Source organism: Balaenoptera physalus (genome assembly GCF_965194825.1).
Source record: "Balaenoptera physalus genome assembly, chromosome: 12".
In the NCBI taxonomy this organism is placed as follows: Eukaryota; Metazoa; Chordata; class Mammalia; order Artiodactyla; family Balaenopteridae; genus Balaenoptera; species Balaenoptera physalus.
The window spans coordinates 49,979,884-50,007,848 of record NC_138897.1 but is presented as its reverse complement, the minus strand read 5'-3'; the positions used below and the strand labels follow the sequence as shown (position 1 = coordinate 50,007,848).

Genomic DNA, 27,965 nt, shown 5'->3' with positions numbered 1-27,965 from the left:
AGCCAATCTTCTGCTCAGAATCCAGCACTGTGCTAAGTGCTCTATTAGAATTAGTTGCTTTAATCATTTGAACAATCCTCAGGTAGCTCCTATCGTCCTCCATTGAGAGGCCAAGAAATTGAGGACCACAGAGGTTTAACATTTTGCTGTAATTTCACAGCCAATAATAGGGAATCTGTGAATTCAAACTCAGATCAGTCTGACTCCAGAGTCTTTGCTTATAACTACCACCTTCCACACAGTTCTACTAAGAATTAACCGCAAATACTCAAGGTCTGTTGCAGAAAAGCACTGATCTCAACTATCCTTCTGAAGTGTAGTGTTTCCAGCTGAGAAATATTCTGCACGTGGCGAAAAGCTGCTCCTTCAAGATGCTCTGTTGGCTCTTTAATATTGCATGAGTGAAATATAAAACTGAGTTTCCAGAGGGCACAAAGGAGCACCTCGTTTGATAGGATGTGGGTTTTCAGGTGTTTCCACTCTCAGTTTTACACACAGAGGACAGTAAACTCCTTGAGGGTAGGTAATGTCTGATGCTCCTTGGAGATTCTCCAGAGCACAGACTTCAACTAATGGAGTTGGGAAGATTAAATTAGCAATGGAATTCAGGCCCACCAAAATACGTTGTAGGAATGTCCTGAGAAAAATACAAGTTTTATTTTCAATCCATATATTTTTCTTTTAACTGTAGTATAATTTTGAGTGATATAGCACTATCTTTTCTGAAGTCACTTAAATCAATAGCAATAGAGTACTCCTTAAGAAACGCCTTTTCTAAATAAAACAATTTTGGTCCAGGATATCTCCACAGCTTTAAATCCATACAAGGAAATACTTTTTTTTTCTTTTCTTTTGCATCTTTATGAAATGATGGGTGTTTAATCATATCATTATGCTGTACACCTTAAACTCAGACAGTGCTGTATGTCAATTGTATCTCAGTCAAACTGGAAGAAAAAAATAAAGACAACAAAAAAATTATAAAACCATTAAATTAAGTTGGCATGGCATGATTCATCAGAGGATACATTAATACCATAGGTAGGAACCTGGGGCAGACTAAGCGAACTCTATTTTATGGCTTTGCATGATTCGAATGACTACATGATTATGACTTAATGATTGGCTTTATTTGTGATATATAGTGGACAATATTCTGGTAGCTCGTACTATGCATACAAATTAATAATACTGAGAATTCATTACGCAAATAACTAAAGTTGATAAAAGTCATGATCTCACCATCTAGTCCCAAATGCAAATCTAGTCTTGAGGTATTTTTGAGATTTGACTATTTGCCTTAACGATCTTCAGACTCCTAATACCTGAAAAACAAGAAGGGAATTGCCCACAACACACCAGCTTAGTTTGCTGAAGTTGTGTAGGGAGAAGAAAGTTATGCTAAAAATGACTTCTTAAATATTCATTTTGATACAGTAGATTACTAATTGCATTGATGAAAAATATTTAAATGTCACGGTGTCTCTTCTGAGGCCCAAGCTATGAGGTGATCTCTAAATGTATTTAACAGACACTGTTGCAAAGGCATATGTGATCACCTTATACTCATGGTGTAATCCTAGTGCAACCAAGGTATTCACCAGCAATTCACCTGGAATTCAGGAACACAAACACAACAAAACCCCAGATAACCCAAAAAAAGTTTCCGAGAGAAAATAATTACATCATCACACCAGGTCTTTAGAACATTATATTTCATAAAAGACAATGATAAAAAAGTACAAACATTTCCATGAGAAGCAAAAAAAAAAAAAAAAAAAATGAGAGTACAAGAAATTACTAGCATTTATTTCAGTGCATTTATATAGAAGCCTTTCAGATCTTAATAAATAAAATAATCTTAAGTACACTTCCTTTTTCTGATAAACACTATGACCATTTTAGTTCTCTCATTGGCATATTTGCAAATAAAAGATAATACATCTAGAGTACCAGAATTTGTCTGAAAAGTACACAACAAAATACAACAGAGATAAGCAAAGGCCAAATAAAATGACACAAAGTCTGCTTTCACGTGTACAGAGCCTCCAAAAGAAGGAGAATATTGTATTGGATATTTTCCCATTTTGTTTTAAAATGGATATCAACATCTTGGCTGGGAAAGGAGAATAAGCAAGTTTTAATACATACTTTTGTATTTACATAATATTGCAAATAAGGTTTTCTTACTGAACACCTTTTCACAAAATACAGGCAGAAATTTATAATTAGACTTAAAAAAATATTCATTAAACCCCAGTTTTGGCAAAGACTTAAATGACCATCTCCACTGTGAATGAGACATAATGTTACAGCAAATGTGTACACTTTTTCCTTTTCTTTTCTACAAACAGGCCCATTAATCATTATTACTTTCTCTAGTTGAAAGGCACTATATAAGTTTCCCAGTAGGGCCATAAGGAGCTCATAACTATGTCCACATATATACGTTTCTTGACTTTGAGACTAAGAAATATAACACATAAGTTATCAGAGGATGTTTTCATAATTTTAGAAAGGTTTCAACTTGCTTGACTTGATTTGTTTAGAAATGAAATAATATTTTTTCTGTAGACATACCTAGCATTGCACCTGATAGAGTAGGTAATCAATACATGTTCACTAATAAATCAACCAAACTATAAAGATAGTTTGCATTTGCAATGTGTTTGTTAATTTTTATGGAATACAGTTACTTTTGTACAATGAAGATAACTGGGCAAAGCTATGTCACTTATACGCAAACATATAAAAGTTACTATTTATAGGCAACAATCAATTTGAGGTCTGCACTTAAAAAGAAAACAAAAACAAACAAAAGACATAAAGCAAACTACTGAGATGGCTTTCACAGGATGACACACCGTATTCAAAACTGAAAAAAGCAGAATATTCATGGCCCCACTCCTAAAACAAAAATTACTACTAGACTTAATCCAAGAAAATAAGACAAATACTAGTACAATGGAGTTCTCTTGACACTATAAAAATGTGTATCAAAATGAGAAGATTCCAAAATGTGGGCAGCTACATATTAAAGAGAAAAATATGTTTTCCTAATAAGACTCAAAAACAGCCCTAATTTCCCCCATGACTAAAATATTTAAGTATTATTGGGTTAATTATGCTCCTATGCCCCTACTATCTGGTTAGTGATCAAATGTTAACTTTCCCAGCCTACTTTCTTTCATTTCATCAAATTAAAAAACTACATTGGCTATGAGAAACAGAAAGTGAATAGATACACAATTTAAGAATAAATACCTTGCTTTTCAGAAGGTTTGATTTTTCATTATTCTGAGTACCAGCAAAAAAATGAAAAACAAATATTTTGGAAATATTTCTAAGAAATAAATGTAGAAAATTTCTGTTTGGTATCATAACAGAGAGCTATCAGTTTTCTCAAAGTGTAAGAATTTCAGTTATTTTATGATTTGGTTTGCAGTCATTTGTGTTACCAATATTTGCCATAGAAAATGACAACTTCAAAATTAAATTTACAACCTGAGAGATAAATAACCATATTTCTGTGTTAGGTGAATAATCCATTTCTATTGTTCCTCATGTTGTTGAAGATTCACTTTATAGATATATAATTTTTTGTTTTAAATTTGTGAAAATATCTTAAGATATTTTAAAGAATCTTTGGTTAACCATAATTGATAATTTTCAAAGTAAGGATACTGTTTGGTTTTGCTATGAAAGTGCCATCCAAATTTAAGATTAAGTAATATACTTGATGTCAGGTAGAGAAACCTGTTTTTAGAGAAGTGTCTTAATAACACCAATGCATTTAAATAACTGATAATGTATTTTAATATAATTCTACTAATTTATGCTTTTGTGAGGAAATTAACACCAGAGATGTGATATCTTAAAAGTGAAAAAAATACATGTAGTTTGAATGAAATTGGCCGACATTAAAAAGGATCCCTTCCAAACTTGAAATCCTATGAGTCTAATAATCAAACTTAAAATTTGTTTTTATCTACTAAGCATTTATCTTCATAAAAATAGAACATTTAATTTCTTACCTAATAGTATAATTCATTTGTATATTTTAAGTACTACTGGGTTTTCCATAACTCAGTCTTTTAAAAAATTGTTTTGCTTTTTTTAAATGAAGATTTTTTTTTTGGCTCTTCTGAACTGGAAATAATAAAAGCACTGCTCACTATGAATTAAAAAAATATAGTGTACAACCACACGCAACCTTGGGAACATTTTTTGAGGCACAAAATCCCTGACACTTACACCAGAGGTACATGAGAGACGTTTAACATAAAGAGGTCCTTTATATCATGTCACATCATAACTTTTAAGATTTTCTTGGTAATACTCATGCAATATACATAAACAATATGGTTGTGATTTAGCAAAATCTGATGAGACTGCAAGCAAGGAAAAAAAAATAGGTAATCCTCTGTAGGAAGAAAAGCTAAGTCCTTTCTTCTTACCCTTTAAAACCCTAAGGAAGCTGTGACTTCTTCCACACAAAAAGCTAAAGGTATAAAGCTCAAAACTAGTATAACAGTGTACTGTATTAGTTGGCTGTCAATTGACAGTTCCTTCATTTCACACAAGGTTAACCTTTGTTTAGTGACATAGATTTACATTGTTTTATTCCATGCAAATAAAAAAATGTTTATAAAAGTCCCATAAAGGCATACATAACCCATTACATGCAAAACTGCAACACATCTTGTTTTTCAACAATTTGAACACATTAATTTATATCACATATGTACAAAATATGTTTAAATGGAAATAAAGCATTCTCTTGAATTAAATGATAGATTTTAGTATAAAAATTTTCTCTTTGTAGGGAGCTCTCTTGACTGCCAGACTTAAGCGACAGCATCTGGTCTCTGCAGTGCTCGCCATGGGGTGTGTCTCAGGATAGAGGATGGGTGGGTGGAAGAAGGCTGACTGTATACAATCCCACAAGTAAACACTGAGAACACAGGCTCTTCTTCTCACCACCCAGGGCACTGTGACACATCCATTCACTGACCTCCATTAACAGTGCACTCCAGGTTCCCGATCCAGCATTGTGGTCTATCTTGCCATGAGAGCTACTTCTTTTAATAGTCTTCAATTGGAGCTAACTCTGGCATGAGGTTTACAGATATATTTGTATACAACCTATCAACCAGTATTTTTGGCATATATACTAAATTGTTCAACCCATCGATGTACTGGCGCTCTTTTGAGTATCTTAGTAATTTATACCTATAGCATTAGAGAAAAAAATTAAAAGTAACAGAAACATGTTTGAAAAGAAAAATTGATGAGGAATATGCACAAGGTCATTCTTATCATTAAAGCACTTAAAGCTCTTTACAATTTTTGGTTCTTACGCATAATTAAAAATCTTTCTAGACCATTATTCTAAATTAACATTTTTATTAGTCTTAAAATGCTACCTGAAAAAAATTATTTTGCACTCTTAAACATTAGATATGCTTAAGAAATAAAATGCATTATGCTTTCTGTTAAGGAAACATTTTTACATAAATAATTAACTGGGCTCTTCAATATAACATGAATACATATATGTGTGTGTGTATGTAGGTATATGCATATGTATATCTCTTCAAAACAAGCACAAAATGCTTTCCTTTTATAAACAAAAATGGTATCGACAGAAAATTCCCTTCAGAAGTTTTTTGTGGGGAGTGCAATGCATTTTAAAAAATTCTTTCATAATTAAATAATTTTGAAACCTTGATATCTAAAGATGATATTAAACTTACCGTCCTAAGAACTGGACTTCACCTCGATGGTGATGAGGAATAGACTTGTATTTTCCCAGGTCCCCCTCTGGTCTTGTTACATTATATCCAGCATAGTGAACCCTACAATACAACATACAGAAATGAAAATACATTAAGAAATAAAATCTAACATAAAAATAGATTATGTGAGCTCAATTTAAAATGCAAAAGAATGCTCTAATGTATGTGTTGTCAGTAATTTCAAAAGGGTACTACTCTCAATAAAAAAGGGAGAAACACAACATAGGATTTAGGAACCTCAAAAATTTTCCACCCCGAAGAAACCTTTCCTGGAATAGAAAAGTATAGTTTACTTAATAGAAAGGAAATTTATAGAAATTCCATTATTAAGCAATTTGTACCTCAACATACCTATTCCAAAGGTCATCGTCTTCTCCTCCCCATCCCCAGAAGGCATTAGGAAAACCATTGATCTTTCTGAACTGTTCCACTGTCAGTCCACTTACACCGCCAAAAAACTCTTTATAAGGAAGACTAAAAAAGAAAGCAGAATATAGCATTCTAAAAATGAAATCAAAACTGTTTGCCATATGAAATCGAGTTTTCAGTCTTCTACATGCTTTGCAAAATATACCCCTACTTCCATATAAACAATTATGTTGATGAAATCATATTCTGGGAAATGTAAAGTACACCAAGGAACAAAACATCTTTACATTCTAGTGAAACAAGTACATCTAACTGTGTTATGCAAAACACTTGTGGTAATTGAAATTTAATATTTAGTATTGTTACTTTATAAGACTCAAGACCTCGTGTTCAAAAATGGTCTACTTTCACACCAAAAGTAGACTTGATCAATAGCTGCTAAGGCAATGTTAGATGTTACTAAGCTGATTTCCTAAATTAACTGATCTTAATTTATTAAATACATTATTTATCATATAGACTAGGATAAATATAAATTAGTAAAAACAAGTCTAGCATTTAATTTTGAAAAAACTAGCTGCCTATTCCTGTAATGATCTTCTCTATTTGGACTACACTCCCAAAATATTCATGGATATTTACAAATATATTTATTTTTAATGCACTAATATTTAGAAGAATGACAATATTTTGAGATGTAATTGACCCTGTATTAGTTTCAGGTGTACAACATAATGATTTGATATATGTATATATTGCAAAACGATTACCACAATATGTCTGGTTAACATCCATCACCATGCATAGCTACTTTTTTCTCGTGATGAGAGCTTTTAAGAACTACTCTCTTAGCAACTCTCAAGTATACAGTACGGTATTTGTTAACTAGAGTCACCTTGTTACACATTACATCCCCAGGACTTGCCTTACAACTAGAATTTTGTACCTGTCGATCCCCTTCACCCATTTCACCCACCCCCAGCCCCTGCCTCTGGCAACCAAAATCTGTTCTCTTTATCTACAAGTTCTGGGTTTTTTTTTTTTCGATTCTGCATGTAAGTGAGATCATACAGTACTTGCCTTTCTCTGAGAAATGACTATATTTTTAAATCTGGATTTTATTTTCCTTACTTTTCTCTAACTCATCCTCCATGGAATTTGTCAAAGTTGTTTGTTTAGAAACAGACTGGTTTTCTGATGTTGAGGCAGCATCCCTAGACTTGCAGTCCTGCATAAATTCCTGTGGCCCCACATGTGCTACTGGGGAGCCACGTGCCAGAGCCCCTGAATAGACGAGGCCAATGTGGAGGAATAGCAGAGAAAACACGACCACACGCAGCCTCTGAAAATCACACTGAGGGAAGTCTGGCCAGGACTAAAGCAAAGCTGCCTCAGAGGAAGAGAGGGGGCAGATTTCACTTTTTTTTTGGAAGGACTCTGGATTCACTCTCTGCAGGGAGGAAGTGCTGTGTGCCAGCTGGGACCTTGTGTGGCCACGGAAGATGAGAGAGGCAGCTCCCACAGAGAACTCTAGGCTGCAGGACAAAGCAATCCTGGTCCCACACTGGGCCAAAGGCACCCCAAGACAGTAACAGCAATACTGACCCTAAAGTCTACCACGGTGTCCCAGGGTACCTCACGAGGCTTGCACTGGGGAAGTTAGATTCTAGTTGTGATACCAGTTGGGGTCCAATAGGGCCAATAAGCGCTCATGGCACCATTGTGTTTCCCACACCAGTTGCATTATGCTTGCCCAGGCTAGTGGTTTGGGAGAAACCTGAAATCAGTAGATAGGTAAAAATGGATAAGTGTGTGTGTGTTCACTGACATGTATAAGTTGCCAAGCACGTTAATTCCATTTAGTGTTCTGCTTAAATGCAGAAACAATCAACTGCACTATACCCAGCATAGAAAAAGATTAGATAAAATGAAGGTGTAATAGATAAAGAACAGAAAACGGAAGCTTGACAATCACAAATCTAGTAGTGTTGACCTGACACTGTCCAAAGGGAGAGAGACACTGCTCTGGGGACCTGAGCTTTCTGGTCAGCAGCCTTCGCGGCGTGGGCACCACTGTGGGCAGGGACACTTCATCACACTTCAGCCCATGCACTGTCCAGCCCGTTCCCTGCTCTGCTGCCATTTTCTCTAATTTCTATTCCAACTCCCAAGATACCCTATGCACCCTGGGATTAGTCTAGGTAGATATGAATATTTTACTAATTAGAAATTAATATTTTCAAATAAAAAATTAATTTAGAATTCCTAGTTTATATGACATTTATGATCATCTTTTAGTAAAAATCAATTATGCTAAATTTAATCTGACTCTAGTGGGCTGACTAAAATTGAGTTTCTAGAAGTGCTAAGAATCAGATCCTGAACCTGGATGACCTTCCCAAGGTAACGCCAGACTTGGATTTCAGATACCATGGCAATAAGGAAAAGGTTTTCCAATGATGACAACAACCAGTCTAAAAACAAAAAACAAAAAAAAGGCACTCTCCCTGTTTCAGCGTTAATTCACCTGGTCTCATCACTGAGACTTTTTGCTTCTCTAACTTGACAGGTCAGGCAGCAGGCAAAACAGTGATGAAGGCAACACCTCCCCTGCTCCAGGCTATTTTCTCTCCTCTCCACTTCCATGAGTCAATGGAAACTGTGATCTCTTTCCCAAATCATACCTTTAATGTCAATTTAAGTCACTGTCACAGCTCCGATGACAGTATCATTTCAAGGCATCTCCAGTCAGAGAACGAAAAACTGTTTCTTATTATTAAAGGCAGGTCAAGAATCCATAGCTTAGGAAGAAGAAAATATACTGCAGAAGAGCGGGCCTTCACTGCACGGGAACAACCCCGGGGGGAAGGGAAGAGAGGGGAGCCAGCCTGTGCTGTGTTCCTACCTGGGGCAGCCCAGCGCCTGGGATCTCGCAGAACCCGTGGATGGGCTCTAGTGCTCCCTGAACAAGGAAACCAATGTTCAGAGAGCCAAGTCCTAAGATGCAAATCCAAGCCCTCTAACTGCTGAGCGTGAAAATCAGAAGTTAGGTCCACATCTCCTGGACCGTAGAAACCAGGCTCTCTTTCCCACCACCCCACGCTGAAACCCGTATGTGAGGAAGCAACTGGATGGACCACAAGCGACTCTACATCCCGGCTCCCTGCGAGGATGGGCTGGAGTTAAAGATACTCTCTAGGCTCTTGAGCCCTCTCAGATCCAGGCACATAACGCTGCTACCATTTCAATGACATGATTTTGCAGGTGTGCTGCAAAAGAAGAGTGTACATTACTTACATATACATGTATTTATCCAGCTTGGCTGCAAAGTGACGTGGCATTTCTCCACATCCGTAATAGTTTCGGTCATTTTCAGGTAGATGATCCACATCGTGGAAGATTACACAGTCCCAGACACTGTCTTTCATGGCCTCTTTGAAGCCCACATTGAAGAGCATTGCACGGTTAAAAGGCTGTGTGCCAGTCTTCTCAAAGAGAAAAACAGAAAGGTACTCACGCTTTGCCATGACTTTTTTCTATACCTTTATAACTTGTTGAATCATGGTCAAACACTAATAATAAATACATACAAACCAAATTGATAAAATAATAAACATGTTTCAGGATTTTCAAATATACTATTTAAATTATTACATAATTTTATACTTTGGTAACACACAAGAAAACACTGTTATTATCAGGGCCACTGGTAGATCATCAAATTTATATAATGATATAATTCATGTTTCTGTTTTACTTCAAATGTATCAGGATATAGATTATTTATGACCAGGAAAAAGAATAAAGCCATTGAAAATAATACAGGTTGTATTTTTTAGCAAAGCTTTCCATATGGTGTCCAGACTAAAAGAAGCAGGAAACAAAGTGACTCAAGAAGCAGTAACCCTTCTCTTACATAACAAGGCCAGGGAGGGCTAACTTTGTATTACTAATGCTTATAATAGAGACAAAGGCATTTTCAGAGACAAAAACAATTGGAACTTATTACACAAAACCCAATTTCCTTTATTATAACCATTTTCCTTTATTACTAGGGAAAACAAAGTGTCCAGACAACAGTTTCTATTTTTATTATTTTTGTTTATGATAAAGACCAAGAGCATTTGAAGGGACAAAAAAAGTGGGAACTTATTACACAGAACCCAACTTCCTATATAATGACCACTTCCCTTTACTTATAAGGAAAATTATATTAAGGTGCATTGGCAATAAAAGGTTTCATGCTACAACTAAAGAAAATTAAAGAGCAATTTACCTATGCCTTGGCAATATTTCTCAAAATCATTTCCAAAACATAAAACAACAAAGGATTATGAAAGAAGTGAATGAGATGCACAATGCAGCCATCACCAGATGCTCCCTCAAAAGTGAAAAATCACTAATTTTTAGTCCTGGGTCCTGCACTAACTTGAGGTAATAGAAATCACTTTACTTTTTACAGCTTTTCCTCACCAATGAAATGGGGAGAATAAAAAGGAAAGGCAGCTAAATTATAATATTATTACTGATATATCATAAGTTTGAACAAATGACTTTCCTTTAAGATTTAAAAAACTGTTTTCATTAAATGTGAACATAACACTTAATGGCTTATAATAAAAATAAGAAGTTTTATGTCTAACTCACCTTCATCTTCCAAAAGCAGTACATTTACATACCTCTAGTAGTTTATTCTGGTACTTATCTCCTCATTTCAAGGTAATGAGAGTTTTGATATCCCCTTGCCTCATTAACTTTTTAGACACTATTGATTTCTTACCATGGTCACTGATGATTTATACCCCCGCCCCATTCACTGCCCCTCCATCCATTCTCCCAACAGAGTTATGTCATAATTTTTTGTTAAGTCCACGGTATTTGCATTATTGTGACTGTATACATATGATTGTTGAGTAAATTATGATTCTGTTTTCTTTCTCAAACTGAGATTCATAACTGTCTTCTGTCTTCTTACTTTTCTATATAACTATTATTACTTTGTACAAAAGCCCCAGCAGGCATGCCCTGTATTTTTTAATAACTGATGCAATCATTGAAACACATCAAACTATTTATCAATTCCTCCTCCAGCCGCCCCCCAAGCCCAACTCCAGCTGCCACTGCCACTGCCCTCGCGTCTTGCTCCAGTCTTGACTGGTCTGACCATGTGCAACTATCATCCTGGGCCTCCTCTTTCATTCCCTACATCATCTGTGTCCTTTACTTGGCTCTCTCAATTTGCTGAGGAACATCCTTTAGAAGCTTCCTATCTCAGGATCCATGGAAGAAAAAAAAAAAAATATATATATATATATATATCTATATATATACACACACACACATAGATATTATACATATATATATATATTTTAGCCAATGAATGACTGAAAATGCCATCAATCTACCCTCACACTTGACCGACATTCTGACTGGGTAAAAAATTCTATGTAAGAATTCCTTTCCCCTAGAATTTTAAAGGCATGTGGCTCCACAATCTTCTAGGTATCAGCACTGCTGAGAAGGTTCATATGATTCTGACACATAATCACTGGTAATTTTTCCTACAGAACCTTTTTGATCCCTTCCCTTTTTAATTTGCATTCTAAAGTTTCAAAATAATATGCTTTAAAGCTCTGTATTTTATTCATGTGTACATGTGGACCCTTTTAATCTGAAGACTCATGTCTTTGCTTCTGGGAAATATTCTTATATTATTTCTTTGGTCATTTTACTCCACCCCAACCCTGTTTTTTTCCTGCTATATTTTTTCAGAACTCTGATTAGTAAGTGTATTTGTTATCTACTGATGTGTAACAAATCACAGCAAAACTCATGGCTAATAAAACCATAGTCATTTATTATGCTCAAAGGACCTGTGATAGGAAATTCTGACAGCACGGCAAAGATCCCTGATCACTGCTCCATGATGTCTGGGCATCAGCTGGCAGATCCACTTCCAAGACGACTCAGTCACACAGCCAGCAAGAAGACGCTGGCAAGTCACTTCTTCTCCACAGGGCTGCTTGAGCGTCCTCATGACATGGCAGCTGGCTTCCCCAAGAGCAAGTGATCCAACAGACCAAAGCAGAAGCGGCAGTGTCTTTTATGACCTAGCTTCACACATCACACACTGTCACTCTGCAGTGTGGTTGTCCACACAAGTCAGCCCTTATTCATTGTGGCAGGAGACCATACAAGGAGGCAAGGATCCTTGGGGACCATCTTGGAGGTGGTTACCCCTGTGAGGCATTGATACTTCTTAATTTCTCCTGCTTTGGCTCTAGTTTAAGAGTTATCTTCTTAAGTTTATCTTCCAGCCATTCTATTGAAAGTTTTGTTTTACTTATCACGTTTTCTTTTAGGATAACTTTCTTATTCTGATTGTTCTTTATGATGTTTTCATTTCACAGATGCATTATCTTTCCTTCACTCTCTGTGGATAGTGATTATGAGTTTTTATTACTGTTCATTTCTTTTCTTTTTTAAAAAAATGTTCTCTGTTCCCTCCACTGTCTATATTTTCTATAATCCCTTTTGTTGGATTGGTTCTTTCTCCTTTTGTGGGAACCCTTCGCCGCCCATTCACGGTTGAGAGTAAGGCACTAAAAAGCCGAGGGGAACCTCCACGTACGTATGTGAGGTTGTGGCACAGCACTCTTGGCTCCACACACACCACACACGCACACGCATGGGCACGAGCAAATCCCTAAGCCAAACTGAAACAGAAACAGAAGCCCCCATCCTCCTCGCCAGTGCTCTGCGTGCCATAGCTCAGAAAATGGAGATACCCTCCTTCAAGACAAAAACACTGCGTCCTGGTTGACCGTTCTCCGTTGCTCACAACGTACGTCCACTTCAACAGCAAATAATTTGACTTCTAAACCCAGTGTGGCCCGAACCCAGCCACTGCTCACCTCCTCCCTCCAACACCACCGCAGCCCGAGTCAGCACCTTCTCCTACCCAGTGGCAGAAGCTCCCACTCAGTCTACTGTCTGCACGGTCATCTTCTCCAAAGTCCATTAGATCACGCCATTCCTCTACTCAAAAGCCTCCAGCACCTTCTCACCTTACGCGGGACAACCCAAGTCCTCCCCCAGGTTCTTCATTACCTGCGTCTCTCCCGCCTATGATTTCCTCCCTCATGTCTTTCTTCGCTCGTTGCTCCAGCAACACTGACCACTTTGCACAGACACACCATGCGCTCAACTGCCCTGCCTGGAACACGCATCCCCGAACGTCAGCACGGGCTGCTCCTTTGTTCAGGGCCGCTCCCGCCTCACCTCCTCCGAGAGCCTTCCGTAAACACTCTGAAGGAAGGAGCACATCTCCCTGCCCCTACCGCTCTCTCTGCCCCGACTCTTAGCTCCGGGCATCACCTGACATGCCACACAATTATTTACTGCCCTCCTTCCCTCACGAGAACGAGAGGCCTCAGCTGGCTTGTCCCCTGCTGTCTCCCCTTTGTTGAATGAATGAAAGCGGGCTTCATGGAGGTGATAAAGTGAGGAACTGGCCTCCTGCTCTGGAGACTTCCCAACATGAGACCAGGCATCGTCTCCCTGGGGCTAAGCTACTTCTCTAGTGAAGAGGCCGCTCACGCCCTGCCTCAGGTGAAGGGGTTGGGGGGATTCACACCGAACGACTGGCTTCAAACAGCCAGACAAGGAGAAGGACAGAGGGCGCTTGGGGTCGGCAGGCAACCGGACTCAAGCCTCTGCTCTGAGGTGCCAGAGTTCGGCTGCATCAGCACCGGCAGGACCCGCGCTGGTTTCTCCGAGGAGAAACTTTTCATTTTCTACAAGATACAACAGAGTAATCACCTGGCAGCACAAGCCAAGTTAAGAAACTAGGGATCCGGCTCCTCTGCAATCAAACTTTTCAACAATCCCTTAGTTTAGCCCAGTGCTTCAGTTCGTCTTTCAAGGGCTGAGATGTGCAGGGGAGCTTTGTGCAGCAGACTGACTCAGTCCTTGTCACCATCCCCCTCGACAGCACATGGGTCTGAGCCCCCTGTGCTGGGCTAAGGGAGGGCGTGCCAGGGCTCCACCTGCCTTTTTTTTAAAAAAAATTATTTATTTTTGGCTGGGTTGGGTCTTCGTTTCTGTGCGAGGGCTTTCTCTAGTTGCGGCAAGCGGGGGCCACTCTTCATCGCAGTGCGCGGGCCTCTCACTATCACGGCCTCTCTCGTGGTGGAGCACAGGCTCCAGACGCACAGGCTCAGTAGTTGTGGCGCACGGGCTTAGTTGCTCCGTGGCATGTGGGATCTTCCCGGACCAGGGCTCGAACCCGTGTCCCCTGAATTGGCAGGCAGATTCTCAACCACTGCACCACCAGGGAAGCCCTCCACCTGCCTCTTGACTCCCAGAGATGGGCTGAAATCGCTCAACTACTTCCATCTCTTTGTCTTTATAGTTTAATAACTCATTACAAGTTTTTTTCTTTCATTCATTTTAGGAGTCTGGAAAGGAAAAGAGGGAAACATGTTGTACCCCCTTCCATATTTAACTGGGAGTTCTGAGCTGCTTGTCAAAGGCTTAGCCCTTCTGGCACCAGTCCAACAGGAAAATGACTTCTATTTCATATGTGGTAAAGATGTTACTAGCTCAAAACCACAACACACTATCAAACATACAGGCCTGAATTAATACTGATCAAGGCTAAGATTCAGACTTAAGACGTTTATAAAATATGGACCTTAGCTGCTCTGCAGACTTCTTCTTCACATACACAAAACAATTCAATGGTGTCGGACTCTCAGGAGAAAATGCCTTCAAAAACACAGAGGCAGATATCTCATCCCCCAACACATTATGAAGACTGAAGTTTCAAAAAAGGAAACTAGCAGTTGGTAAAACGGATCTAGAAGTTTATAACTATGGCTATCATGAAAGTAGCTAAAATTTTTTATTTACTATCAGGTTAAAAAAAGTTAATTTTCATAATATAGGTGATTGCATTAAAAAGCACATATGCCCTATATACATCATTATATGAACAGGAAACAGACCTTAAAAGGGTGATTTACACACAGAGAACTATAAGTTACATTAAATACCCAGTACTTCCAGGGGGAAAAATAGAGGCAAAAAAGCTAAGAGTGAGAAAATAAAATTAAAAAAAAAAAAAAAAAGTAAAATCAGCCACAAAGGACTTGGGAAAACACACTAACTGTAACAATCTTAGGAAGAGAATTTGAATATTTTCTAATATTTCAAAAACAAACAAAATAAATCCCAGAGGCATCTAATATAAGCTAGGTCACTTTCTGTCTACTGATAAATAAAGAAATACATTTTTAGTCAGATTTAGTAAAAAGAAGGACCGATCAGGATAAAATGAGGTCACCAATGTCAAAACCAAAAGTATCCAAATTTCAGTGTATTCTAAACATGAACAAAATGCACTTTAGAAATACTATATAGCAATCAGTGACAAAATTCAGCAAGGACCCTAGTGTTTGGGAAATGGGGTTGGGGAGAGACCAAGGAAGAAATCCAAGATGACACCTTAAGTACAAAAGCAGGTGATGACAGAAGTAGAAAAACATAGAAGTACAGAAAATATCTCCAAAGGGTTTAAATAAGTCTGAAAGAAACTGTACATACGGAATACTGATATTAAAGTATTTACAGAGAAAAAATTAGCTGATAATATGAATAATTATATATATATTTCACTTTAATAGGTAAGACATTAGATGATTTAAAATGATAGGAACACATCAACTGATAAAAGGATTAACAAAATGTGGTACACACAATTAACAGGCTCAATCCAAAATGGAATTTTACCCAAATATAAAACCAAGGATTAACCTTAAACTACACACTTTTAATCACACAGTATCTAAGAATTTACTACGTTCTAGTATACCTAGTTACCATTTTGAAAAATATTCTCACCTGTTCAATGACATAAAAGGCAAATTCCAGCCGCTGTTTTTGGAGCATTGGAATCAGATGCAAGAAAAAAATTGGAAGATGTTCATGGCGATTACGGAAAGGAATGAGAACTGCCACCTTTAAAACAAAAGAGTCACATATGTAAATAAATACAGCAGTAAGCCCTAGAGGTAAAAGATAAAAACTGACCGTTGAGATTCTCTTACTCATGAATTTTCTCACCAGAGATCCAACAGTGAGCGAAAACAGACAAGGCCCTTGCCTTTGTGCCATTTATGCTCTTGTGAACCTGCAGAGGTATAAATGGGCTCTGAAGGTCGTTCTAGGGATTGTGGTCCTTATCCTATGAAAACCATGAAAGTCGTGGAAAGATTTTAAAAGAGTGATAAAATCAGCTTTGGTGATGGCAAACACTACTATGAAGAGCAGGGTAAAGCAGGTTGGAGAAAACCAAAAGTGGGCTCAGGGAGCTGGTTAGAAATTAATGCAAAGTCAAGACAAGAGGTAATGGTAGCTTGAACAGAGGCGGGGTGGAGGACAAGAAGAGAAGTATATGAATTTTTGAAACATTGAAGAGGTAAATGAACAGGATTTGTTCCTGGAATGGATATAAGGAGTGAGGGAGAGGGATGCGTCGAGACTGATTTCTAGGTTTTAAAGTAGATCATAAATAATAAGTTTATGGGTTTTAAATTGAATTTAAAAGAGATTCCACCTGAATATCCAGTATCTAACATGGCTCACCTGGTCTAGAGATACTTTTGAAAAATATAACAGATATATCATGGAATATAAATGAAGTTTGATAATTATATTAATATAATATTTTTCATCTAATCAAAATGCACAATTAAATTTTTGATACACTGCATGTTTATTTCAGTGGTAGGATAATATTCAGTTTAAAATTGATAATACAATTATGTTAAAATGTTAAGCTCAACAAAAAAGATAAGGTAAACAAGCACAAGCATCAGAGAATTTCATCCCTTAAATAAACCAAAGAAATGTGTTTCTTATGTAATCAAAAAAAAAAAAAACAAACCACGTTTATGGGAATTAAAATGGTTTCTCAGTAGATCAATCCTTCTTCTAATAAGAAAAAAAATGATCGAGACTCTCAAAATCAAGACTAAAAATAACTGTTTACAAAGTGTGTCCTATGATATGGGAATAAATGAATAATGATCAGTCATCACTTACTCAAGTCCTCTTTCCTGGATCCAAACTTCATCATACAAGTCAACTGACCCTACAATTCAGATTTTGCCCTTGAAAAAGCTAAAATGTTTTCTAACCATTGCTTTTCTTAGCAATTTCTGAGCTAAGCTAGCCTTATTATAATTGTGAATTTTCTAAAAACTGAAATTAAAACAAATAAGTTTTCTACAGATTATAAATTCCAAAATCAGAAGACCTAAATAGGCATTTCTCTAAAGAAGACATACAGATGGCCAACAGGCACATAAAAAGATGCTCAACATCGCTAATTATTAGAGAAATGTAAATCAAAACTACAATGAGGTATCACCTCACACCAGTCAGAATAGCCATGATCAAAAAGTTTACAAATAACAAATGCTTGAGAGGGTGTGGAGAAAAGGGACCCCTCCTACACTGTTGGTGGGAATGGAAATTGGTGCAGCCACTATGGAAAACAGTATGGAGGTTCCTTAAAACACTAAAAATAGAGCTACCACATGATCCTGCAATCCCATTCCTGGGCATATATATCTGGAAAAGATGAAAACTCTAATTCAAAAAGATACATGCACCCCAATGTTCATAGAAGCACTATTTACAATAACCAAGACATGGAAGCAACCTAAGTGTCCATCAACAGATGAATGGATAAAGAAGATGTGTTGAATATTAGCCATAGAAAAGAACGAAATATTTGCCATTTGCAGCAACATGGATGGACCTAGAGATTATCATACTAAGTGAAGTAAATCAGACAGACAAAAACAGATATTATATGATATTACTTACATGTGGAATCTAAAAAATGATACAAATAAATCTATATACAAAATAGAAACAGGCTCACAGATGTAGAAAAGAAACTTATGGTTACCAAAGGGGAAAGGGGAGGAGAGGGATAAATTAGGAGTATGGTATTAACAGATTCACACTACTATATATAAAATAGACAAGCAACAAGGATTTACTGTATAGCGCAGGGAACTATATTCAGTATCTTTTAATAACCTATAATGGAAAAGAATCTGAAAAGGAATATATATATATATTCACTTTGCTGTACACCTGAATGAATCACTTTGCTGTATACCTGAAACTAACATAATGTTGTAAATCAAATATAGTTCAATTAAAAAATGCCAAAAAAATAATAAATTCCAAAATCATTAGATTTTCGAAGAACATAAGAATCAAAATATGTCTAATAACAATGTCTATGTGTCATTCTATATTTTGGATTTTTAAATACAGCCTAATAAACTGGTTAAACAGAAAATTATGTAACAACATTAAACATAGGACTTATTAAAATTTCAACTATACCAAATAAATTTTACTAATGAATGAATAAATGCAAATAATTGACAATGCATAGGTTTAGGATCTGATTCTACTTGTAAATTCAGGACATGCCATTAGAAGTAGTCAATAGAAAATAGTAACATTTACCTGTGTATTTTACATTACCAGGATCATACATGAGAGAAAATTTTAAATTATTAAAATAGTTTTATTTTAAAAGAGAACAATACATGGTTTCATAAAATTGAAGACGTCTAAACTAAAAGCTCCACCACTAATTTTCCCTTAATGATGATGAGATAGTGGAAAAGAGAAAGAGACAATGGTTGTTACGAGGCTGATATTTTCATGTCTACATTGATTCACATTTGGTAAGTGGTGGGAACCAAAGAGGCTCTGGTGCCTCTGCCAGCCCCACTCTGGGCTCCATTCTTCTTTGGTTTGCTCCATAAGGTGCCTCTTGGCTTATGAACCTGAGGACCACGAGGCTACAGAACAACACGGAACCCACATCTAAGAGTCCCTCCTGTACCCCACACAACGGCCACGGTTGGTGCTGAGCACTCCCTTCCGAGTTTGGAGACTTGCTGACAGGCCTCAGTATCCGCTGTTGGCATCTCCACAGAATTCCCACATCTATACAACTCCCAAAGCAGTTCAGGAACCCCTAAGTTTACTCTTAGGATAGGAAACTGCTATGAAAGTGAAAGGAGAAAAAGGAGTTCGATGGCAAATACAAATCCCTACCACTGACCTTATCTGAAGTGTATCAGTGTGATAACTTCTAGCAAAATTAGGGTCGAGCTTGCCCTTCTTGGTTTTGAATTTGGCCACAAGTTGGCTGCCTATGATGTAAATGGGTTATAAAAGCAGTTAAGACGAATTATAGATATATAAGGAAAGAAGCTATTAAAAAGCTGCAGAGTCCATATTAAAGAGAGCCCATATTAATTAAATACAATGAGGCTGAGTAATCAGTTGAACATATAAGAATAAACGAAGGTAGTCATGGCCCCTAATGCAGTAATTTCTTCAATAAAACATTTAAAATATTGAGTTGATTTTTCCTTAATATTGTATGGAAACTGAGAGTATCATAAGAGAAAGAAATGACCAGTGTCATGGCAAGTTCAAAGAAGCTAAACTGTCGTTTTTACAACAAATGCGTGTCCACATATTAATGAGACAGTTATCAAAGGTTTTGAATATGCCTAAAGTAAAGTTTTTATTAAAACAAAGCTAAATAGCATCTAAAAATTCATTTGGCATGTCCCTTCCTTTGGCTGTGGAATGTCACTGTCAACAGTTTACAATTTATTGCCTAGGAAGAGAAGATCTCAGTATTCTGTGGTAATTTATCTCAAGGTTTAATAGCCTTTGTTTCAGGACATTCTTTCTTACATGTGCCCTAATTTGCTGTTGGAGCCACTCTCCTGTTGAAGCATCTCCACTGGAGATAGAACTAAACATCTGGTCGTTACCTTCGGAAAAACAAGAGTCACCTTCATGAATCTCTCCTCGCCACCTCTTGTTCAAGCAAAATTATCCACACGCACTTTGCTCCCACTTCAAAACCACTAATCTTACTGAATTTATGCACCTATTTTTCATCCTTGCTCATTTTCTCCTATACTCACCATGAAGAGATAAGCAAGAAAAATGTTGACTACATAAATTTTCCCCACCAAGATTTTGTCCTAGTTTCAAACTTGAAGCACACCACCGCTACGATGTCCCTAAATGACATGGCTTCAGACTTGCCTACCTTTAAGGGTGCACGAGCTGTCTGCCACTAACTAAGACAGAACAGAGTAGAAGCTGCCAAGCCTTCATTCTCCTGCAGTGTTTCAGGTCCCTCCTCCCCTCCCCCTCACTTCCAGTGCGTACAGGAGCTTCTCAAACAGGAGGCACGCGATAAAAACTGCAGGTTCGATAAGTGGTGATGGGAAAATTGGACAGGTACATGTAAAAGTATGAAATTAGAACACTCCCTGACACCATACACAAAAATAAACTCAAAATGGATTAAAGACCTAAGTGTAAGGCCAGACACTATCAAACTCTTAGAGGAAAACATAGGCAGAACACTCTATGACATAAATCACAGCAAGATCCTTTTTGACCCAGCCCCTAGAGAAATGGAAATAAAAACACAAATAAACAAATGGGACCTAATGAAACTTAAAAGCTTTTGCACAGCAAAGGAAACCATAAACAAAACCAAAAGACAACCCTCAGAATGGGAGAAAATATTTGCAAATGAAGCAACTGACAAAGGATTAATCTCCAAGATTTACAAGCAGCTTATGCAGCTCAATAACAAAAAAACAAACAACCCAATCCAAAAATGGGCAGAAGACCTAAATAGACATTTCTCCAAAGAAGACATACAGATTGCCAACAGACACATGAAAGAATGCTCAACATCATTAATCATTAGAGAAATGCAAATCAAAACTACAATGAGGTATCATCTCACACCGGTCAGAATGGCCATTATCAAAAAATCTAGAAACAATAAATGCTGGAGAGGGTGTGGAGAAAAGGGAACACTCTTGCACTGTTGGTGGGAATGTAAATTGATACAGCCACTATGGAGAACAGTATGGAGTTTCCTTAAAAAACTACAAATAGAACTACCATACGACCCAGCAATCCCACTACTGGGCATATACCCTGAGAAAACCATAATTCAAAAAGAGTCATGTACCAAAATGTTCATTGCAGCTCTATTTACAATAGCCAGGATATGGAAGCAACCTAAGTGTCCATCATCGGATGAATGGATAAAGAAGATGTGGCACATATATACAATGGAATATTACTCAGCCATAAAAAGAAACGAAATGGAGGTATTTGTAATGAGGTGGATGGAGTTAGAGTCTGTCATACAGAGTGAAGTAAGTCAGAAAGAGAAAAACAAATACAGTATGCTAACACATATATATGGAATCTAAGGGAAAAAAAAAAAAGGTCATGAAGAACCTAGTAGCAAAACGGGAATAAAGACACAGACCTACTAGAGAATGGACTTGAGGATATGGGGAGGGGGAGGGGTGAGATGTGACAGGGTGAGAGAGTGTCATGGACATATATACACTACCAAATGTAAAATAGATAGCTAGTGGGAAGCAGCCGCATAGCACAGGGAGATCAGCTCGGTGATTTGTGACCACCTAGAGGGGTGGGATAGGGAGGGTGGGAGGGAGGGAGATGCAAGAGGGAAGAGATATGGGAACATATGTATAACTGATTCACTTTGTTATAAAGCAGAAACTAACACACCATTGTAAAGCAATTATACTTCAATAAAGATGTTTAAAAAAAAAAAAAATTGCAGGCTCGCGTCCCTTTCCACCAACAGCATCAGAATGTCTGAGGACTGAGTTCAAGAATCTTCTTTTTTACCAAACACCCCAGGTACCTCTGAAACAGGTGACTAAGGCCCATCTTTGAGGAACCTTGGACTAGAAACAGGACTCCAGGGCTCCGAGCAGATAACCCCATCAAGCAGTTGCCTGACTCTTTAAAGCCTTAGGTTTTAGACCAAAGTGGTTCAGGCCTCCATCTGAACTCTGAATGGAACACAGGCAACATCACAGGTAAACACTTCACTTTAATGACCTGAAAAGCATCCCTTTCCTCCTATCCCAACCTCCCTTTTAGAAATAATCTTGCCTCTACAAGGCATCCGACCTGTGCTCAATCTTCCACTGCGACCCGCGATGTTCAAAATACCTAGCAATTGGTGAAATCACTTATTTTAGAAGATTAATTCCACTTAATTGGTCTTCGATGAATTTAGTTGGTATTTTTTTAAAAAGAAAAAGATCCTCAAATATTAAGAATCAAGTTGCTAGCAGATGTTTCACATAAATCTCGTTACTTCTTGTTTCCTTCTCAGCTCAGTTCCAAGATTAGAGTGGAGCATTATTAGAATGTAAACAGGTGGCAGGGGTGAGGTGGGGGAAGATTATTTGATTAAGTATAGCAGGTATAGGTCACCTCTGAACCATCTCCAAATTTCCTATCATACCTTGAGCTGCGTAGCTCAGAACTAGAGACTATATTCTGAGAAGGGTTTGGGCATAACTGAAATAAGAGCAACAGTACCATATATAGTTCCTAAATAAAATAAGCCAATTTTTAGATCCCTGAATTAGCTGGCTCCTGAAACTTCCCTTTCAATACTGTTACCTACTGATTCACTGGAGTTTACAGTCTACTAAAATCTGTAAGTAGAAACTACTTATGTGTGATAATACCTCTCCCCTAAAAAATGAGACGAAAACAAACGCTAAAATTTAAAATCCCACATCTGATATAGACCACTGGAGAAAGGAGGACAAGAAGACTTAATTTTCCTGATCCCAACTTATCCTACTGCTATACTACACAGTGCACACGTGAGAGGTATACACCACATGTATTAATATACATCTGAGAACCAACCTCCATTCTACCCCACAGCCTTTGTGATTAATTGAGTATGCTTTTTCTTCCGTTAGCGTTCAACATATATACTCATCACCCAAGTAAGAAAAAGAATTTATTTTGCCCAGGACATTTTTTAAAGTAACATTATGTAAATTGGGCCATATTTTATATACAAATGTGAGGAAACTCAATCATGAAATAGGAAAAGATTCATTTATTATCCGAATTTGATCTGGGAAATAGTATAAAACAACTGCAATATAGAATGTGTTGCCAAAGTCTGTACTGGAATCCATTTCAGCAGCTTTACAACTTGTTTGAGGGAAAAAAACCCAAACATTTATTTAATAATTTGTAACAAGACATGTATCTGTCTCATAAACTCAACTCAACAAAACTGGGTTTAGCGCTTCCCTTTTATACAAGAGAGGGTAAGCTCTACGTTAGGGAGGCAGACGTAAATAATACACATCCCCAACATCTCCAAACACAAAGAGTTCAAGGCCATTTAAGTCAGAGGGCTTTTATCATAAGCTTAACAGCATACAATTCTCCTTCCCAGGAGTGACATTTTTTGGTACCAAAAGACAAATATTTTAGCAAAATACTGATATTTAAAAGAGGAACTGAAAACTGTTTCCAGATTAAGGGTACAGCACAATCCTTCAGGATGTAATATCTGATTTAATCGTATGTAGTTTTCACTTGAATTACATAAATGCTGTTTCCTATTCAAAAGTAACATTACATGAACACGCGCTTATTAACCAATTTCACAGTATTGAGAACAACTCTGATTTAAACCATGGTTTTCAATTTTTTTTTAAGCAGCAGGGGCAGGCCTACTTCCTTATAGTTTTTCAAACAAAACATTAAAAGTAGGATTCTGATATATCAAAAAGATTAAAAGCCTGTGCCCTGCCTTCTGAAACAGAGGTAAAGAAGAGCCCAAAGTTCTTCTTTTTCTGTCCTGCAGTGCCCGCTGAGCAGCGTCTTTAGAATGCTAGGACTCAGGAACCCCAATGCTGGGCCCAACTGGAAACCACTGTTTCCAGGCCTTGGTGGGGCTACGCCTGCAGGTGTCAGTAACCACTAGGGACAGCAGCGGGAAGCAAAGAAATCACAGCCTCTCTTCCAAACAGAACAGGAAAAATCATCTGTTTTCCAAGCCAATCTCAAGCGAGGTACCTATCACCAGGATCTCCAAGAGACTGAACACAGGAGCAGGTATCTGTATATGCACAGGTGCCGTTCATCTTCACAGGTAACACGATTAACTCACATTTGGACTGGGAATACTTACACATTAAACACAAACATTTTGATGTCTTAAATTTATCAAGACAAAGGGATTTGACTCTATATTCTGAATCAAACACACTTTTCCTCAAATGCATAGTAACAGTCACACTACTTATGAAAAAATGGACCTCACCTTCCACCTGGGTTTACAGTCTTTAGGCCTCCAGTGACCTCCTGGCTCAATATCTAAATCCTTGGAGAAGAGGTGATGAATTTCATCAAAACTGACTTCACTTACATTGACATTGAGGAATCCCCCTAGAAGGTCAAAAATGTGAAGAATTGTTTTAATACGAAGTCAGACAAACAACAATCAGTAGGGTGATGGCATAATGTAGTTGCTGGGACAGTACCATTTATTCCTGTTATCACCATATAATTGTTAATATCACCTTTCAGTTTTAGTTTGGATGATAAATTATATGGTCATCCTACTATCTTTGGTAAATCAGCCAAAGAAAATCAAAGCACTTAAACTTTTTTGCTTTTGAGTAATATGGTGAATATTATAATATTCTTTGGGAAATGTCTGCATGTCATTACAATGTAGCTTATCAGTCCAATTTATTCAAGTATTTAAAAACTTTTTTAATTTCAACATAATCAACACAGGAGACAATGAACACACAGTACGTAAGAGTTAATTAAGCAGTTAAGTTTGACGGGGAGCTGAATTTTAGCTTCTATGTATTGGGGAAATTATATAACTTCTCTGTGCCTCAGTTTCCTTATCTGTAAAAAGAGATGGTAATACCTTCCTCCCGCTGTGGTTGTATCCATTAGATGAAACAATGCCGGGCACAAAGGTACACATTCAGTAAATTTAGCTACTATTACTGTCATCTTCTTTACTGACATTTCTTCAGAGAGAGAATTCACAAACACAATTCAACAAATTTATTTTGAGTACCTACCATGCATCCCCTTGACAGGCAAAACTGAAAAACTATAAACTTCTAAGATGTTCCTGGTCTACTAAGCACTCACTCTCCAAATTAACAAATATTTGATATTCCTAGAAATGTTTTTACTAACAGTTTTTCTAACGTATACCATGGAAACAGGAATGACTCTTGGATGGAAAACCATTTCCATTACCTCAATCAAAACCAACTAAGAATTAAAAGAGAACTAAGGACTAACAGAACTAAGTTCTTTCACCTCCTTGTCTCATGAAATACAAACCAACAACTATTGAGGTTTCCCATTTCAAGTCTTCTGAGCTCAGTGGCCATGATTCCACACATACAGTCAGCCCTCCATATCCACAAGGTTGGCTGAAATCTGTGGATGCAGAGCCCACATACGGAGGGCTGACTGAAAGGGACTTGAGCATCCTCAGATTTTGGTACCCTGGGGGCCCCTGAACCAATCCCCCTTGGATACTGAGGGATGACTGTAAAACACTCAGTTCCTCTTTGAGGGAGCCTCTTTCCTTTCCTCTCTTCCTGCTATTCTATATTCTATAAGGTTTCACAGCCACTCATCTTCCCATCCCCACTCTTCATCCTAAGTAGGCAGGAACGTCCATCAGTGGCTTCCACTAAGCACTTAGGCATACTAGAGAGAAGTATTTCAAAATGTAAATGCCTAGGTTTCACAGAGTAAGCTAGGAAAAAATCTGCGATCTTCTAATGTCTGCCTGTTCTCCTGACAATGTTTGCTGCCTTTTATAACCAAATACCCATCCTTTAGTGTGACAAGATATGCAAAGTAGCTAATCTTAGAAAGGTCAGATTTACCTAAAGAGTAACCTAGGAACTTACAGAGAAAGGATAGATCAAATGTAAGATCCATCGGTCAATGTGAGTACAGACTACCATGACTCAGCTGACAAAACAGAATCTAGCACTGTAATAAGACAAAATTCACACAAATAAATCTGATGCATTTAATGGTATGCATAATTCCTAAAATGATAGTAATTAGGCTAAATAATAAGCCATTCATATAAGGAACTGAAGTTGGTATTCCTTATGCACTTTTAAACCAATTTCTTTGCCTTTTTCCAGCTTTATAGCTTCAACAGCTGTAACCAACATTATTGTCAGCAGTTTTCTCCAGTATCATTTGCAGTTTAATTTTCATCTTGAACACACATGTGCCAGCAAATTAAGAGGCAGGCCTTATATCTTTCTCCTCAATAAACAGGGCCTCTGGTGTCCATCACTTACAATCCCTGATGCCCAAGGCACCCGAAGCTCACCTCCCTCTCCATCGGCACCCCCAGTCACATTCCTCAGAGACCCTTAGCAGCTTTTCTATGTGCTTATTGCTCTTTGATCTGAAATCTTAATATCTTACTGGCTGAAGGCCAAAGACGACCCAGTGGCATGAGGCTGTCATGCCAGGAGTAATAGCAACATCACTACTGGGGGTGGGTATGAAGAGATGGGGGACAGGCTCCAGGACAGGCAGCACAACCGCTGGAAACAGCAAGTGTGTGATCAGAAAGAGAGAGAAAGAAAAATAAACACTAATTGGTGGAGGTAGAGGTGGCAGTGGGGTGGTGTGATGAGAAAAACAACTTTTGTTTCTCTGAAAAAACAACCACTTATTTCCGAGTTGCTGCCTGTGCATTTCACAGTGTGATAACCCTGCTCACACCCAGGGTCTGGATATTTAGATAAGAACTTAAGTTTAGGGACTTCCCTGGTGGTGCAGTGGTTAAGAATCCACCTGCCAGTGCGGGGGACGCGGGTTCGAGCCCTGGTCCAGGAAGATCCCACATGCCGCGGAGCAACTAAGCCCGTGCACCACAACTGCTGAGCCTGCGCTCTGGAGCCCGCGAGCCACAGCTACTGAAGCCCACGCGCCTAGAGCCCGTGCTCCGCAGCGGGAAAGGCTGCCGCAGTGAGAGGCTCACGCACCTCAGTGGGGAGCAGCTCCAGGCTCGCCACAACTAGAGAAAAGCCCGCGCGCAGCAACAAAGACCCAACGCAGCCAAAAATAAATAAATAAATAAATTTATTTATTTTTAAAAAAATAAATAAAGAACTTGAGTTTAGGATTCCCACCATTTAAGTACCTGCTCTGCTTCTCCCAGGGAACCTTTTAAAATAAACAGAGTTAAGCCCGCAGAAAGTCAGTGACCTGCCCACCCCGGCAACCTTGTAAGTCCTAGGTGCTTGCTGTCCTGCTCTCCATCTCCTGCTGGCTGGTGACCTGGGACGGAGGACGGCACTCCCCCTGCTCACTGTGCCCTGGCCCCCTCTGGGATCCGTGAGTAAATCCTGAGACTCTACTTCCTTTGCGTGTGTACTGAAACCGCACCTTGCATCAGAATGACCCGCTGGGCTCCACTTCCCCAAAGTGGGAGCTCGGATGCTCAGGGAGCTACCTGCCAACCAGTAAGGGTGGCTGGTGCCCCCTCACATGGCAGGTCATAATCCGCTTGTTCTTAACTCAGCACACCAGCTCCAGCTGCTCAGTACAGTTGAAGAGGAGGATGGGATCGTGGGCGCAGCCCGTACGCCCATCCGACGCCTTGGAGCTGCGGGTGACTCTCCTCCCCCTCCAGACCGCTCAGTCTCCCTGGGAGGGTCCACGGCTGGCTGGCAGTCAGTGCCGCTGCGCTGCTGTTGTGTGTCGTGCCGCCCGGCTCTGCTGAGAATTCCCACCCTAAACTGCTGGTGCTGTAAAAGGTCAGAC

At 38.4% G+C, this 27,965-nt stretch overlaps 1 protein-coding gene across 6 annotated transcripts in view; it reads right to left on the bottom strand.

Annotated features, from left to right (window-relative positions):
• Positions 1-463: 463 nt before the first annotated feature.
• B4GALT6 (beta-1,4-galactosyltransferase 6) overlaps positions 464-27,965 on the bottom strand; it is a 67,638-nt gene continuing 40,136 nt past the window's right edge. For 3 of the 6 annotated variants that reach the window (XM_082416184.1, XM_082416183.1, XM_082416182.1), the window contains 6 exons: positions 24,448-24,572; positions 16,071-16,187; positions 9,465-9,652; positions 6,150-6,272; positions 5,757-5,858; positions 464-5,232 (listed from right to left, as the gene is read on the bottom strand). In XM_082416184.1, the coding sequence (XP_082272310.1) occupies positions 5,085-5,232; positions 5,757-5,858; positions 6,150-6,272; positions 9,465-9,652; positions 16,071-16,187; positions 24,448-24,572 (803 nt within the window). In that variant the 3' untranslated portion in view covers positions 464-5,084. Of the gene's footprint in view, positions 5,233-5,756; positions 5,859-6,149; positions 6,273-9,464; positions 9,653-16,070; positions 16,188-19,329; positions 19,396-24,447; positions 24,573-27,965 lie in introns of those variants that run through there. The other 3 variants (XM_082416185.1, XM_082416186.1, XM_082416187.1) reach the window with 2 other exon arrangements.